Below are 14,223 nucleotides of genomic sequence, written 5' to 3'. Positions count from 1 at the left end.
TGCACACGCACATGCACACACCCAAAGACACATGCACACAAAGACACACAAAGATACAAATATACACACACACACACACACACACACACACACACACACACACACACACACACACGCGCACACGCACACGCACACAGCAGCAGCAGTATGCTTCTCTTTCCTGGGTTGCTCAGAGATGCCCTTTGATGGTCAGGTTTCAATCTGGTGCGGAGCTTTTCCCTGCTGAAGAGCGCGGACATCAAAAAGATCCGTAACCCACGTGGGCCCGTCATCCTGAGGCTGGGCAAGGCCTCTCTGCTGCAGCCCACTGAGTGAGTACACACTGGACACACACACCTGCATGCACGCACACGCACACACACACACACACGCACGCACGCACGCACGCACGCACGCATGCACGCGCACACACACACACACACACACGTGCGCACGCACGCACGCACACGCGCACACACATACACACACACACACACACACACACATATTTGTGGAAGCTGGTAAGCACAGACACAGACACACACGCACACACACACACACACACACACACATTCGCATGTACGTGAACATAAAAACATGTGTGCACACACACACACACACACACACACACACACACACACACACACACATATATATACAAACACAGACACCTACAAACACAAATTCACACCCCTTTTGATAGAGAATATGAATATTTTGATTGGTGCCTTGCACCTATGTGGGGTAATTTGACCTTGGTGAACATGGAGAGGCAGACTCTCTGCTGGCGAATGAGGTGTCCTGTAGGAAAGCTGGCAGTTGTTAACAGTGAGTCGGTCAGTCACTGATTGCTTTTCCAGAAATACTATACTTTCCACCCTCTACTGGCTTCTGACTTCTGGCTTGTAAAATACAATTTCCACAGTTGTTTGGGCTTTCCTTCTCCGGCGCCAGTGGCTGTTCTTGTTCACAAAGGACCACCTTCTGGACACGATGTTGTGGTATTGAAACTGCTGGGAGATCACTCTGCTGTGTGCTCATTGACCAACGTCAAAGTGAGTCAAGGCACTTTGGCTCCTACGCATATAAGTGGCTAGGATAAATGCTTGTGCCACGCGGCTAGCATCGTAGGGCTGGTTTCAAAGCTGCTTCCTAAGAGCACACGGATGAGTAACATATGCTGAATGGGCGAAAACTACAGCGAGATGAAGACAGCCAACTAGGTCAAGAGACTCCTATACGTTACAGCAATCCATGAAGGAGCATAGGTGGCCTCCCTTGGCTGTCGGATACATCAGTTTCACCATCGTGTGGCCGTATTTGTACTGATGCATAGAATGCAACTGTGGCTGTGTTCGTATCCACTTAAGAGTTCCACCTGGTTCTTCACAAATCCAATGAAGTAAACAAGCGTTTCTTGTGGAGAGCAGAGGAGGTACGGATGTTCTTGGTGAGGTTAGGTGCGGGGGGGGCATGCTCTCTTTCACCATCTGTTTTTGGACGTTTGTGCAGCAGACTTTGTTTTCGTTCTACTTTGGTTTCCCACTCTCTCTTTCTCTTTCCCTCACTTGGGCTCAACAGTTTGTATTTTTCGGCTTTTGTTTTATTTTGCACTTGCCAATTGGGTCAACGTGTGCATTGTTTCATCACTCTGTTCAGCTGGGTGGATTGCACTTAGTTCTGTATAAATCTGTCTTTAACTTTCTTTTTTTCCCCTCTCTATCTTGGGGAGACATGTTGTGCTAAAACTGTCACATGTATTATTTGTAACAAATTCCAAAGGCGGTTCTTTCATTGAAACACCAAACAGAATGAACATCATTTTTTGAATTTATGTGATGTGTGTGTGTGTGTGTCTGTGTGTGTTTGTTGTTTTGTGTGTCTGTCACTTTATGTGTCTGTGTGTGTTTGTGTGACACAATTTTTGTATTCATTATCATTTATATTACTATTACTCGTTCAATGTCTTATGGGTGTAGTGCAGCTTGTTCTTGTGTCTACTCTTTCCTCTATCTCTTCTAACATGCAGTTTATGACTTTCTTCTCAAATCCACGATACACTCTGCGAGTAAAGAAGAGACAACGTGAACTCAGCACTAGCCTGTTCACTTGTTCTCCATCCAAAGGGAGGGGAGTGGCATTAGGGACTGTAGGAAGAAGCAGATGGCTGAAGAAGGAACGTGTGGTGTTATCGGTTCAAACCCCGCAGATAAATGCTCATTAGCACCTTTATTAAGTGCTTTGAGGATGATCACAAGTGTGTGTGTCTGTGTTTGTACAGTCTGCTGTGTGCGTGTGTGTGTGTATATGTGTCTGTGTGTGTTTGTACTGCGTGTGTGTGTGTGTGTGTGTGTGTGTGTGTGTGTGTGTGTGTGTGTGTGTGTGTGCACCTGTATGTGTATCTAATGTTATATTATCTCCTTCCCATTGGAAAGATAGTCCAAAAGCCACACATGGCCCAGATCCAATGCTGTTCGCCAAGTGTCCATTTTGAACACAGCGGAAAGGATCAGTAGGAAGTGTGCATGGTAATTGGGATGCAGCCTTGTTGTCTCTGCATGTCCTGGGGCCTAATCCATTCAGCATAATCCCAGATAAAGAACAATGAGTGACAGCGAGATGAAGCCAGTCATCGTCTCACCCTGTATCAGATGTTGTTGTTTTTGCTTACACATAAAGGGACAACATCTTTTAGCGGCGAACGCCTGAAAAAGCTCGGGTAACATGGGGATCCTTCAATTATATTCCATGCAGATATTTCCTTTTGTTCCTTTTGTTTTAACTTGACAATGATTCTGTTTTGAGGTAGACTTTTGTCTCCAGGTGTTACAGCCATTTAAAATGCAACAACACAGTCTCTTTCTCTCGCACATCCCCATTTCCTTGTGCTCTTCGTTTTCCCCTGTGTCACTCTGTCTCTTTCTTCCCCTCCCTCTAAATCCACACTCTGGCTGGTTTATTTATTTTTTTGCTTTTTCAGGGTATTTTTCTTAAGAAGGCAGCAGCAGCAGTAAGTAAGTTATCCAGAGAGGGAAAGTGAGGTAATCCTGGATTTTTCTGTGCCTTAGACCAAGGGATTTATCTTCTGCAGCATGGGGCATCTGTGTGTGTGTGTGTGTGTGTGTGTGTGTGTGTGTGTGTGTGTTTGTTTGTGTCTGTGTGTTTGTGTGTGTGCACAGGTATATGGTGTATTGTGTGTGTGTGTGTGTGTGTGTGTGTGTGTGTGTGTGTGTGTTTGTGTGTGTGTGTATATAGGTCTCTGGTGTAGTGTTTGTGTGTCTGTTAATGTGTTTGCGTGTTTTCAGCATGTGTGTGTTATGGTGTGGTGTGTTTGTCCGTGCTGCGGTTGATGTCTGTGTACACACGTGTGTGTTATCGTGTTAAGCTTTGTGTGTTTTTTTTGCACAGTATGCGTGCGTGTGTGTGCTCCCGTGTGTTTCAGAGACAGTAAACCAGGACTGAGAGCATCTGTGATTGTTGAAAGTGTGTGTGAGTGGTGGCGGAGCGGCCTGCCAGCAGCGTTCCTGTGCCACTGTGCAACAAGCCCTCTCCTACAAACGCTTCTCTCTCTCTCTCTCTCTCTCTCTCTCTCTCTCTCTCTCTCTCTCTCTCTCTCTCTCTCTCTCTCTTCTTCTATGCTTCCTAACCTTGCTCGCCCTGTCAATGCCCGCTTCCCTCTCTCACCTATGAGATCTCTCTGTGTTCCCGCCTCCTGGCTAAGGTGGCACGAGGGGCACTGCTCACTGTACTGCGGCAGTAAGAACATCGGCCCTGGGCCTTGGTTTGGTTTTGTTCTTTTGCGTCCTTCGTTCGTTTCTGCACTTGTTTTCTGCGTTTGTTCATTATTTTGTGTGTTTGTTCGCTCTTTCTTTCACTCTTTTTTCTTCTCCATCTTCTCTCTCTCTCTCTCTCTCTCTCTCCCTCTCTCTCTCTCTCCACCCTACACCTTTCTCTTGGTTTTCCTCTCTGTTTTTGGCATCCTATGGTGGGCTGTTTTCCCTTGATCTTCCCTCATTCATAAATCACTGTCACCCTACTTCCTACTTCCAGAAGTTGGAAATCAGCTGCTAGCGTCCACAGAAGTGTGTGTGTGTGTGTGTGTGTGTGTGTGTGTGTGTGTGTGTGTGTGTGTGTGTGTGTGCTGTGTGTGTGTGTGTGTGTGTGTGTGTGTGTGTTTTTTGTGTCTGGATGCCCTTCACTGAAGGGAGAATCAACAAAATATATGTGTACAAAATAACAAAATAACAACAAAGGATAAGGCTGGCTGCTTTGTACCTGCTAAGAAAATGAATGGCAGGAGGTCATCCACCAGTTGTTGTACTGCTGAAACACACTATCCAAAAAATCAAAATACAGTATAGAAGGTGGAAAACAAATATATATATATGTCTGTCTGTATGATAAAGAAAATGGAAATGATGTGCACACACAATTGTTTTAATTTACCAGTGAGTACAGTGTATTGAACTCAACCAAAGAATTTGAAAAAAATACCTTTCTCATTTTTTTCTCAATGACAGACATTTCACCCACCAGGGGAATGAGATATGTGCTGTTGTTGTTTTTCCTCGTTGTTTGCATTGTACAATTTGTATAATACCGTGCCTGCAATAGTTTGCACATGAGAACACATACATATGCATATATTTACATAATCAGTTGAGTCTATTTGTGAGTGTGTATGTGTACCTGCCTATTCTATCTGTGAGTATTTGTGTGTGTCTGTGTCTGTGCCTGTGTGTGTGTGTGTGTGTGTGTGTGTGTGTGTGTGTGTGTGTTGGTCCTTCTAACCCCATTGGTTGGTCTCTCAGTCAGGTGTTCCCGCATGGCCTCCCTGATGAGTTCACTCTGGTCTTCACCCTGGCTCTGAAGGAGACATCTCTGAGCGACACCGTCTACCTCTTCCAGATCTCTGATGAGCAGGGATATCCACAAGTATGCCTTCTTCCCGTCTCATTACTCTAATTAAAACCTCTAAAAATCTCTTAGCCTCATTTCAATGATTTGCTCATTTTAATCTTCTCCCTGATCCCTCTCTTCTGTCAATGGTTTGTTCGTCCTTCCCTCCCTTCATCCTACCTCCCTTCCTCCTATCTCCCTTCCTTTCTTTCCGCCTTCTGTCCTTTAGTCATCGCGTCGTTCCTTAATGAATTCCTCTCTTCCGTCCTTCCTTCATTCCTCACTTTGTTCCCTACCCCTTCGCCGTCATTAATCCCTCCTCTCAGATTTCCACACCGTTCTCCCCCCCCCCCCCCCCCCCACACCCCCTCCTCTCTACCTCATTCCCATCAATCCGCACACTCGTTCTCTTTTCATCCTCCACCCATTCATCCACCTTGTTGCATGTCCTTACCTTCTTCTTCTTCATCACCATATTGCTCCTCCCCCCTTCCGCCCCATTCTCTGTCTGTTCATCATCACCACCGCCTTTTTCTCTCTCCATACTGTTCCACTCTCAACGCCCCCCCCCCATCCCCCCCTTCTCCTCCCACCTCATTGTTATTCACACGTGTTCCCCTGAGCACCAAGACCCCCTTCCCTCTCCACTCCCCTCCTCCCCCCCCCCCCCCCCCCAAGTGATCGCTGTGGGGTCTGGGACCAGATTTAAGCTCTCACCGTGTGGGTGATGAATGGAGGGAAGGGGCCCTGACGGCTCGTTAAGGTCTGATTGATTGGCCTTGTGTGCGCGTGTAATTAACATGTCCCGCACCACCTTTCTCCCCCCACTCCCCCACCCCACCCCCCCCACCCCGCGCGCGCCACTGTCTCTATCTACTACTTTGTTACTGTTCCCGCAAAGCGGGCGTGGAGCTACGGCCTCCGTCGCTCGCTCGTTCCATGCTGTTCTTTCCGGAACCAGCAAAGCGAGTGACAAGGCTAAGTAAATACGCCGTATCTAGGACACGGCGCACCGTTAAATTAAGAGGCTGGTACCAGCGGTCCCGGGGTTGTTTACACTTGCCTTCAAGCGTCTTGCCCGAGCGTGTGTTTTAGTGCTCTGCGTGGGAGTGGTGGGTTTGATGTACGACGCGGCGGCGTGGCATCGCGTTACTCTCCAGGGGAGGGTGGGGGACGGGGGGGGAGAGGGGGACGGACGACGCGGCTCCCCGTTCCCTTTCGAAAGGTCAAGTATGGAGGGGGGAAGCAGGGGGGGGGGGGGGGGTACGGCGTTAGGTACCAGGGGGGGAGGGGCGTCCTGATTGGGGTAATTATATCCCGGCTTGTTGGAATCTGTGAGTGTATAGTCGTTCCGAGGGGTCGTTCTCGTTCGCTCGCTCGCAGGAGAGCGTCTCAGCGGCGTGTGTGAATCATCAAGATGATGACCGATTGTCACACATTAAAAGCGTTTACTTTTATGGACTTTACTTTTAGTCGTTTGGGCGTTCTCGTGTGTTGTTAAGGAGCAGGAAGGGGGTTGAAAACGTCTTGCTCATGGGTGCCTACAGGTAGGTTGTTAACTGTGGGATCAAACCCGGTACCTTTCGGGGGTGGGGCGTCGACCACCGTACGCTATACAATGTCACTACGTACCCTCGCAAGCCACTAAGCCATCCGGCCCTTAAATGTTCCATGTCTAAATCCTTATTGTATCTCTCTTCCTCCCTCTCTTAACAACCCAACCTCTCCCATCCTCCCCCCCCCCAACAACACCACCCAACCCTCACCCATACTCCCCCCTCCTCCCCCATCCTCCCCCCCAAACAACACCACCCAACTCTCACCCACACTCCCCCCCTCCTCCCCCATCCTCCCCCCCCAAACAACACCACCCAACCCACATCCACTCTCCCCCCTCCTCCCCCCCCCCTCACCCCAACAACAACAACACCACCCCACCCTCACCCACATCTCCCCCCTTCTCCCCATCCTCCCCCCCCCCCCAACAACAACAACACCACCCCAACCTCACCCACCACATCTCCCCCACCCCCCCCCCCCCCCCCCACTTCCTCCCCCAGTTCTCCCTGGACCTCAACGCCCCCGAGGCCACCCTGACCCTGCGGGCGCGGGGCACGGGCGGGCCAGACGACGCCCTCACCAGCTGCGTCTTTGGCGGAAGTGGCGTGGAGGCGCTGCTGGACCTGCGCTGGCACAAGATGGCGCTGAGCGTGCGCCACGGCGAAGCCTCGCTGATGGTGGACTGCAGCTACTTCCAGAGCGAGCCCCTGGAGGCGCGCGGCGCCATCCCCACCGACGGACACACGCTGCTGGCCTTCCACGCCGGCGACGCCACCCCGGCGCAGGTGCGTACTGGGGGACTTGGTGAAATTAGCCTTTTTTTGTGGTTTCACTAGCTTAGCAGGGGCTAGATGATGTAGCCGCGTGCCGTCGTCTTTGATTCACCCGATCTCGCCGGCTCTGCGATTCCGGGATTGGGATTTTAGGAGGGTTACTTTAAAATGGTTTCCCCCAGACCACAGCTCACACTTTTAACAAGAGTTACTTCCAACGCTTTGCCTTTTTCCTTTTGCACAGAAAAGTTACATAAATAAAGATTGATTGATTGAACCGAGTTAGGGAGACAGTGGGAGTTATTATTGCCAGCACTTAGGACCAATCTTTGAGGCCTAATCGGAAACACTCCAGCCTGAAAGAGAGCCCCGAAAGTTCCTTCTGAGTTGCTTCTCATCTTTTTAGTGCTGTAATGCACCTATAAAGCTTCTTGAATCTATTAACTGTATCACCGCATTAGCCAGCCTTCCCCAAGGCACCGCCTGCAACCCTCCATTCGCCTCCAGCCAGGGAGGCGAACGTCCTCTATAAGTCCGTGTGCCTGTACTGTGTATGCACCGCTGTGTATTGATGCACATGCGCTGCAATAACTGCACATGTTTTCATCATGTATGCCTGGTCCCTGAAGCCTACCTACCTTCCTACCCTCTATTTTATGCCGTGCTTTCTGTTAGCAATAAATAGATCCAGTAATGAGAGCACTTAGACCGACGGTGAAATGGACTAACCTGGATATAACAACCCACCCTTGGTCTTTAATTCACACACATAGTACCTGCGTTCAGACCATACTGAACCCGGTGGTCTCTTCACCTGCACGCAAACACGTAGCCTCAAATGAGATCTGTTTGATGAGATCATGTTTTTCTTTTGTAATGTTATGTTCTTGCACTGAATGCCTGGGACAATGAAGGGCTCTGCTTGTTAAACCTGTGTGTGTGTGTGTGTGTGTGTGTGTGTGTGTGTGTGCGCGTGCGTGTGTGTGTGCGTGCGTGCGTGCGTGCGTGTGCGTGTGTGTGTGTGTGCGTGTGTGTGTGTGTGTGTCCCTAGATGGACGTCCAGCAGGTGATGCTATACTGTGACCCGTCCCTGGTCATGCAGGAGGCCTGCTGTGAGATCCCTAGGGCCCGGGTAAGAACTGCTCGATTGGATGCTTCATTCACTCATCTGCTTGGACACTCACCCGCTCATTTACTCACTCACTCACTTTAACTCACTCAATCCTTTTATCCACTGACTCATTCACTCACTGACTTGCTTACTTACTCAATTACTGATGTGCAAGGTAGGTAGTTATCAAATGTACGTACTGTTTTACATAAATGCTGCAGGCATTTTGCTATGGGGGTAACGAGTTACAAAGTAACAGATTACAGTAACGATATTACGTTTTTGGGTAACAAAAGTAGTAAAGTAACGCATTACACTAAAAGGAAGGAACGCGTGTTCCTGCGTTACCCAAGTCGTGTTTGCCTGTGTGTAAAGTTCTGATCTGTTTAAGTGGTGCATGCATGTGTGCTGCCTGTGTGTGTGCTGCTTGCCTCGGCACGTTGCCATAGCGATCGATTTGCGTGACGTAGCTACTGGTGCAAAGGAGAGAGGGAAATGGAGATAGAGACGGAGACGGAGACGGGGGGTTTCGGCCAGTGGCGATTACTTTCAGTTTATAACTTGAAAGGACAAAAATATTTGAGTCAAATGCACTCTTTTCCCAGGTCGATAGGCGTCTTTCAACTGTTGCAACCCAGATTTAGAAAAATAATAGATAAAATACCCGCAAGCCAACATCCGACAGGAAAACATTATCCCATTACCTGGACAAGTGTTATTCCGACATGCAAAGCTCAAAATAAATTTTGAGTCCCTGGATCATGTGTCCACCACCGCGGACATTTGGTCCGCCAACAACAAAAGTTACTTAGGAATGACGGTGCACTGGATAGACAGCATTAGTTTTAAACGTGAGAAGGCTGCTCTTGCCTGCAAGAGGGTGTGAGGAAGACATGATGTCATAGCTTGCGAAATAGATCAGGTTCATTCAGCCTTTGGACCATCGCATGAAGTAACAGTGCATTATCTCATTGGGGCAATTATGCTAGAACATTGTATTAATCAGTAATGCCTGTTGTCAGAGTCAAAACATACCAACACATTTGCTTTCCATGTGTACATATTTTTCACCTTCTTCTTAGCTTTCATCATCACCCTCTTTTCCAGTGTTTTCTTCATCTTTTCCCATGGCGCAAAACACATTTCTCAACAATACGACTAGAAAACCTTTTCTGAATTTGTGTTGGTGGTTATTTTTGTTCAGGGTCTCCACTGAATGTTTATGTGCAGGTTTTTGTGTGTGTGTGTGTGTGTGTGTGTGTGTGTGTGTGTGTGTGTGTGCGTTTGCCATCGTGTACATGAGTCTGTGTGTGTGTGCATGTGTGTGTTTGTGCGTGCATTTGTGCGTGTGTGTGTTCATGTGTATATGTATGCATCTGCATCCTCAGCTGTGACTCCTCTGTGCACGTGCGCACAATTAGAAATGCGCGGTACAGCAGAGCTTTCCTCTTTGGTGTATTTATTTCTCTGAGGCAAGCAAAAATAAACGGTATTAGGAGCGTTGCTCAGAAGCTCTGAAGTGTGGAACGCCATTAAGAGAGCAGAAAAGGTTCCGGAATTGATTAGAGGATTGAAGTGGTAGAAAACACACACTTTTTTTTTACTTTCCCTTTCTTCTTCAGGGCACGTGCGCTCCTGGGCTACCCTTAAGCACTGTTTCAATTTTAAACCAAAATGTTCACTCCCTCTCTTTCTCTCTCTCTCTCTCTCTATCTCCCTCTCTCTCCCTTTCTCGCTCTCCATCTTTCTAATTGTCCCTCTCTCTCTCTATCTCTCTCTCTCTCTCTCTCTCTCTCTCGCTCTCTCTCTCTTTCTCTTTCTCTGCTACTTACAAACGACACATCACAAGGCAAAATGGCATATGTGGGTTGATGAAGGACTTGTCGCTGGTGCGTTACCATGTCAGTACTGTCGAGTCTTTTCAATCTGTGACTTTGCTGAAGGGCACTTCAGCGTGGGCACATAGTCACTGCTTTACGCTGTGCTTTGAATTAGAGGGTTTGTTTGGAAAGTGACTTTGTGTTGTTTTGCTCGCCGGTTTGTTTTCCAGTGCCCCCCCGATGCGAGAGCCAAGAGCCGGCGTGCTGCAGAGAACGACCTGGTAGACAACGCTTTTAACCAGGTACCAACCAATTCACATTAACGCACGCACACACACACACACACACACACACACACACGCACACAAATACACATACCTCTTAGCACACTCACACAAACAATCACGAAACACATGTACCTCTTAACACACACAGATGCACATACACACACACACACACACACACACACACACACACACAGACAAATAATTCACATGAACACACGCATACATACACACACACACATTCTTTCATTCACAAGTAATAACAGCATTAAGTTACATTACATTTACATTTCCATCTAGGGCATTTAGCAGACGCTTTTATCCAAAGTGACTTACAACGGTTAATACACACATTGACACACCGACGGTGGAGTCAACCATGCAAGGCGACAGCCAGCTCGTCAGGAGCAGTTAGGGTTAAGTGTCTTGCTCAGGGACACATCGACACTCAAGAGAAAATAATATAATGATCTCAAGGCCCTCAAGGGAACAGTATTACACACACACACACACACACATACACAAACAAACACGCGCACACACACACACACACACACACACACACACACACACACACACACACACACACACTTTCTCATACCCCAACACATAACATTATTTCATTACACTCCTGAAGACCATTTGTTTTACTTTAACCTCTGCCCATTTCATCATTCATATTAATGGCACCTTAATTCTATTATCTATTCATTAGGCCTGGTGTTTGTCTTGGGGAGTGGTGGGGTGTTAACTAAGTGCTCTATCAGACTCCAGGACAGACTAATCAATCCCAAATATGGCCCTAGCCAGGAAAAAGTAACAATAGCACTAGAATGCCATCCCTCTTCTTCTTTGTTTCTGCTATTCTGTTGAAACGGTCTCTATCCAAGCCACTGGTTTAACCATTGTACTTATCTCATTCATTCGCTCATTTGCAGCCTATTACAATTTACAGTATGTTGAGAGACAGACACTCCTCTAATAGTGCCAGTGGTTTGAACTCAGAATACAGGCCCATGAGTCCAAACTGTATGTTCAAAGCGGTGGTACGTAGCCTCGCTCTTTACCCATATACACAGACAGAACACCTGTGTTTTACCTATGTGCTTGCTCAATTAAGCTAGGAGTTTGTGTGTTGGTGTACATTCCAGATGCTAGCTTGTGTTAGCGCTGATGAGCCATCATACTACACCCATGGAACTAGTTGCTATGGAAGGCCATTGGTGCGTAACGTCTTAGAAATGTTGCGCTACATGTCAACATGTAATATTTGGACGTGTTAACGCAACAAAAATGAAGACGTTAACGTGCATTTTCTGGTTGTGGCCAAGGAGGGACCATGACTCAAGGCAGTCATACATATTCATGATGAGGTTCTGTCAATGATGTCGAACAACGCAAGGGAGCCGTCTCTGCATAAATGAATTACTCTGTGCATAAATTACTGATGGGTGGGAGTCTACGCCCTCGTTTCAAGCACCTGTGTATATCGTAAAGGAAATGATATGAAATGAAACGTTTCATATGAAATGAAACGTAAACCTTGTGAGTTGTGGGATAGAAGACGCCAAAATAAACTTTCCGCAGGGGGCGGTGAAGTTTAAAGGAACTCGTCGATGGCGATGCCGAACTTTCTGTCTCATGAAACCGCACATTTAGGGAATGTATTAGACTAGCAACATCGGACGATGAGTAAACAATCCGAGCAGCTTTGGCAAGGAAAGATACATCGCTAGCTTTACGCTGTAATGTCTCTAACACCCCTATGAGATAACAATGGATCAACCCGTTGGCTGTGACGGACCATTTGTGTGTTAACATGCCAAAATGAGACCTGACGTATTCTCATGTCAGTTTGGGTTGCGTTAACGCGTATCAACATATGAAGTGGTAACACAACCAATTTTCACACAGTTTTTCTTGTTGTTTTTTTCTTGTTGCGTTAATGTGACATTCGAAAGACGTTATTTGCCCGAATGGCCTTCCATATGTAGCTTCCATGTGTGTCTCTGTTTCCCCAGTGATGTCACTCATGATATTTTCCACAAGATGCAAGTGAACTGCAAGAAATTTGCAGTGCACTGTGTATATAGTCTCTCACGTGTGGTGTGCTTATTCAAACACCAGCAGCAACACCCACACCACCCTCCAGACCTGAGTCAGACTGGTGCTATTTATAATGTAGATGTCTCCCAGGTTTCTCCCTTATCGATGCTTCATATTCTCTCTCTGTCACACTTGAACACACACACACACACACAACACACAAACACACAAGCCTGCAACATCATGGGGATTTTTTATATTATACGATTATTATTAGATTTTGACTTCAGGTTCTGCAAAAAATATCGACCCCCCACTGTGATGTAGTTTATTTCAAACCAGATAAAATGGCTGGGGAGCTTCAACAGTTGCCTTATGTTCTTCCTTCTTTTCATTTCTCCTTTTTCTTTGAGATACATTTGGTGTGATAATTTGATTTCAAAGTCTCTTTGAGTTTAAACTAAAAAGTGAATGCAGGCTGGCACTTGCTTGGTAATTGTATCAATGGGGCTGGGATAGTGGCCCAAGGGTTTGATCCCAAATGCCCCCAAATGACATTGGCAGAATTGAGCTGTACTTTACCATGACATATCTGATATCCTAGCTTTAGATAAAAGCATCTAATTAAGCCCTTTAAGACCCACAGTTGTAAAATGACCACATCCACTTTTAACTCACCTAATAGAAAGACAACAGTTGCATACTCAATGGATCCTACTGTTTTAATATGTAAGTAGCTAAATAGTTAAATAGTTAAACAGTATTTTATGTCCCCTAAGCCTTTTGTCCTCTCAGTTAGTGCCCTCGTTTAATCCATTCTGTCTTTCCCTCTCTATCGATCCATGTCATCTTTCTTCCATCGACACAACAGGAGCTGGCAATGAAGGTGAGTACTTTGTAGTCACTCACAAAGTCCCTCTACCATCCCATCCCATCTCTCTTCTATCTCTCTCTCTCTCTCTCTCTCTCTCTCTCTCTCTCTCTCTCTCTCTCTCTCGTTCTCTCTTGTTCTCTCGCTCTCTCTCCCTCCCTCTCTCTCGTTCTCTCACTGCCTTTGTCTCTCGCCTGCCACCTCTCCCTCTCAGAACCTCAGAGCGTGTCCGGTGTATGTTGTTTTGGGGTTGATAGGGCATACACATAATGCCTGGATGGTTCTGCCGCATGTCTAATTAGCCGCTCACTCATCCACCCGCTCACTCGCTGTCTCACTCACCTATTTACTTGCTGAGGCACTCACTCATTCACTCTCGCACCCACTCACACAAGACCACTCCAACCCCAGCTTTCTTTCATCCTATGCTCACACCTGAATGAATGAAGTACTGTCAAATGCGCACACACACACACACACACACACATTCAATAACTCATGCAGTGATGATGTATCATGTCTCTCTCTCTCTCTCTCTCTGTGTCTCTCTCTCTCTCTCTCTCTCTCTCTTTCTTTATCTGACTCTCGTTCTACATCACACACAGGACTGATTCACACCTCATTATACACTCTGTCGCCTCACTGTAGGGAGATCTTTTTGCCTGTTCGCTTACTATTTTAGCCCAAAAATAGACGTGTTCTGTTCACAAGTAACACACACACACACACACACACACACCTCCAAACAACCTCTTATGCTGTCCTGAGCAGTGTAGCTGTTGACTTTCGCAGGAATTACTTACAGAAAGCACAGGCTATTACCTGCTCATACCTGTTTAGGGACGAGCACGTACATACTCAAACACACTAACACTCCAGC

General features: G+C 47.0%; 1 protein-coding gene across 1 annotated transcript in view; it reads left to right on the top strand.

Moving 5' to 3' along the window:
• col16a1 (collagen, type XVI, alpha 1) overlaps positions 1–14,223 on the top strand; it is a 57,016-nt gene that overhangs the window by 6,439 nt on the left and 36,354 nt on the right. The window contains exons 3-8 of the mRNA XM_084484867.1: positions 194–311; positions 4,791–4,914; positions 6,939–7,223; positions 8,263–8,343; positions 10,373–10,444; positions 13,344–13,358. Coding sequence (XP_084340993.1) covers positions 194–311; positions 4,791–4,914; positions 6,939–7,223; positions 8,263–8,343; positions 10,373–10,444; positions 13,344–13,358 — 695 coding nt within the window. The remainder of the gene's footprint in view (positions 1–193; positions 312–4,790; positions 4,915–6,938; positions 7,224–8,262; positions 8,344–10,372; positions 10,445–13,343; positions 13,359–14,223) is intronic.

This window comes from Micromesistius poutassou (genome assembly GCF_964030765.1).
Source record: "Micromesistius poutassou genome assembly, chromosome: 20".
In the NCBI taxonomy this organism is placed as follows: Eukaryota; Metazoa; Chordata; class Actinopteri; order Gadiformes; family Gadidae; genus Micromesistius; species Micromesistius poutassou.
This window is presented reverse-complemented; position numbering and strand designations above follow the sequence as displayed.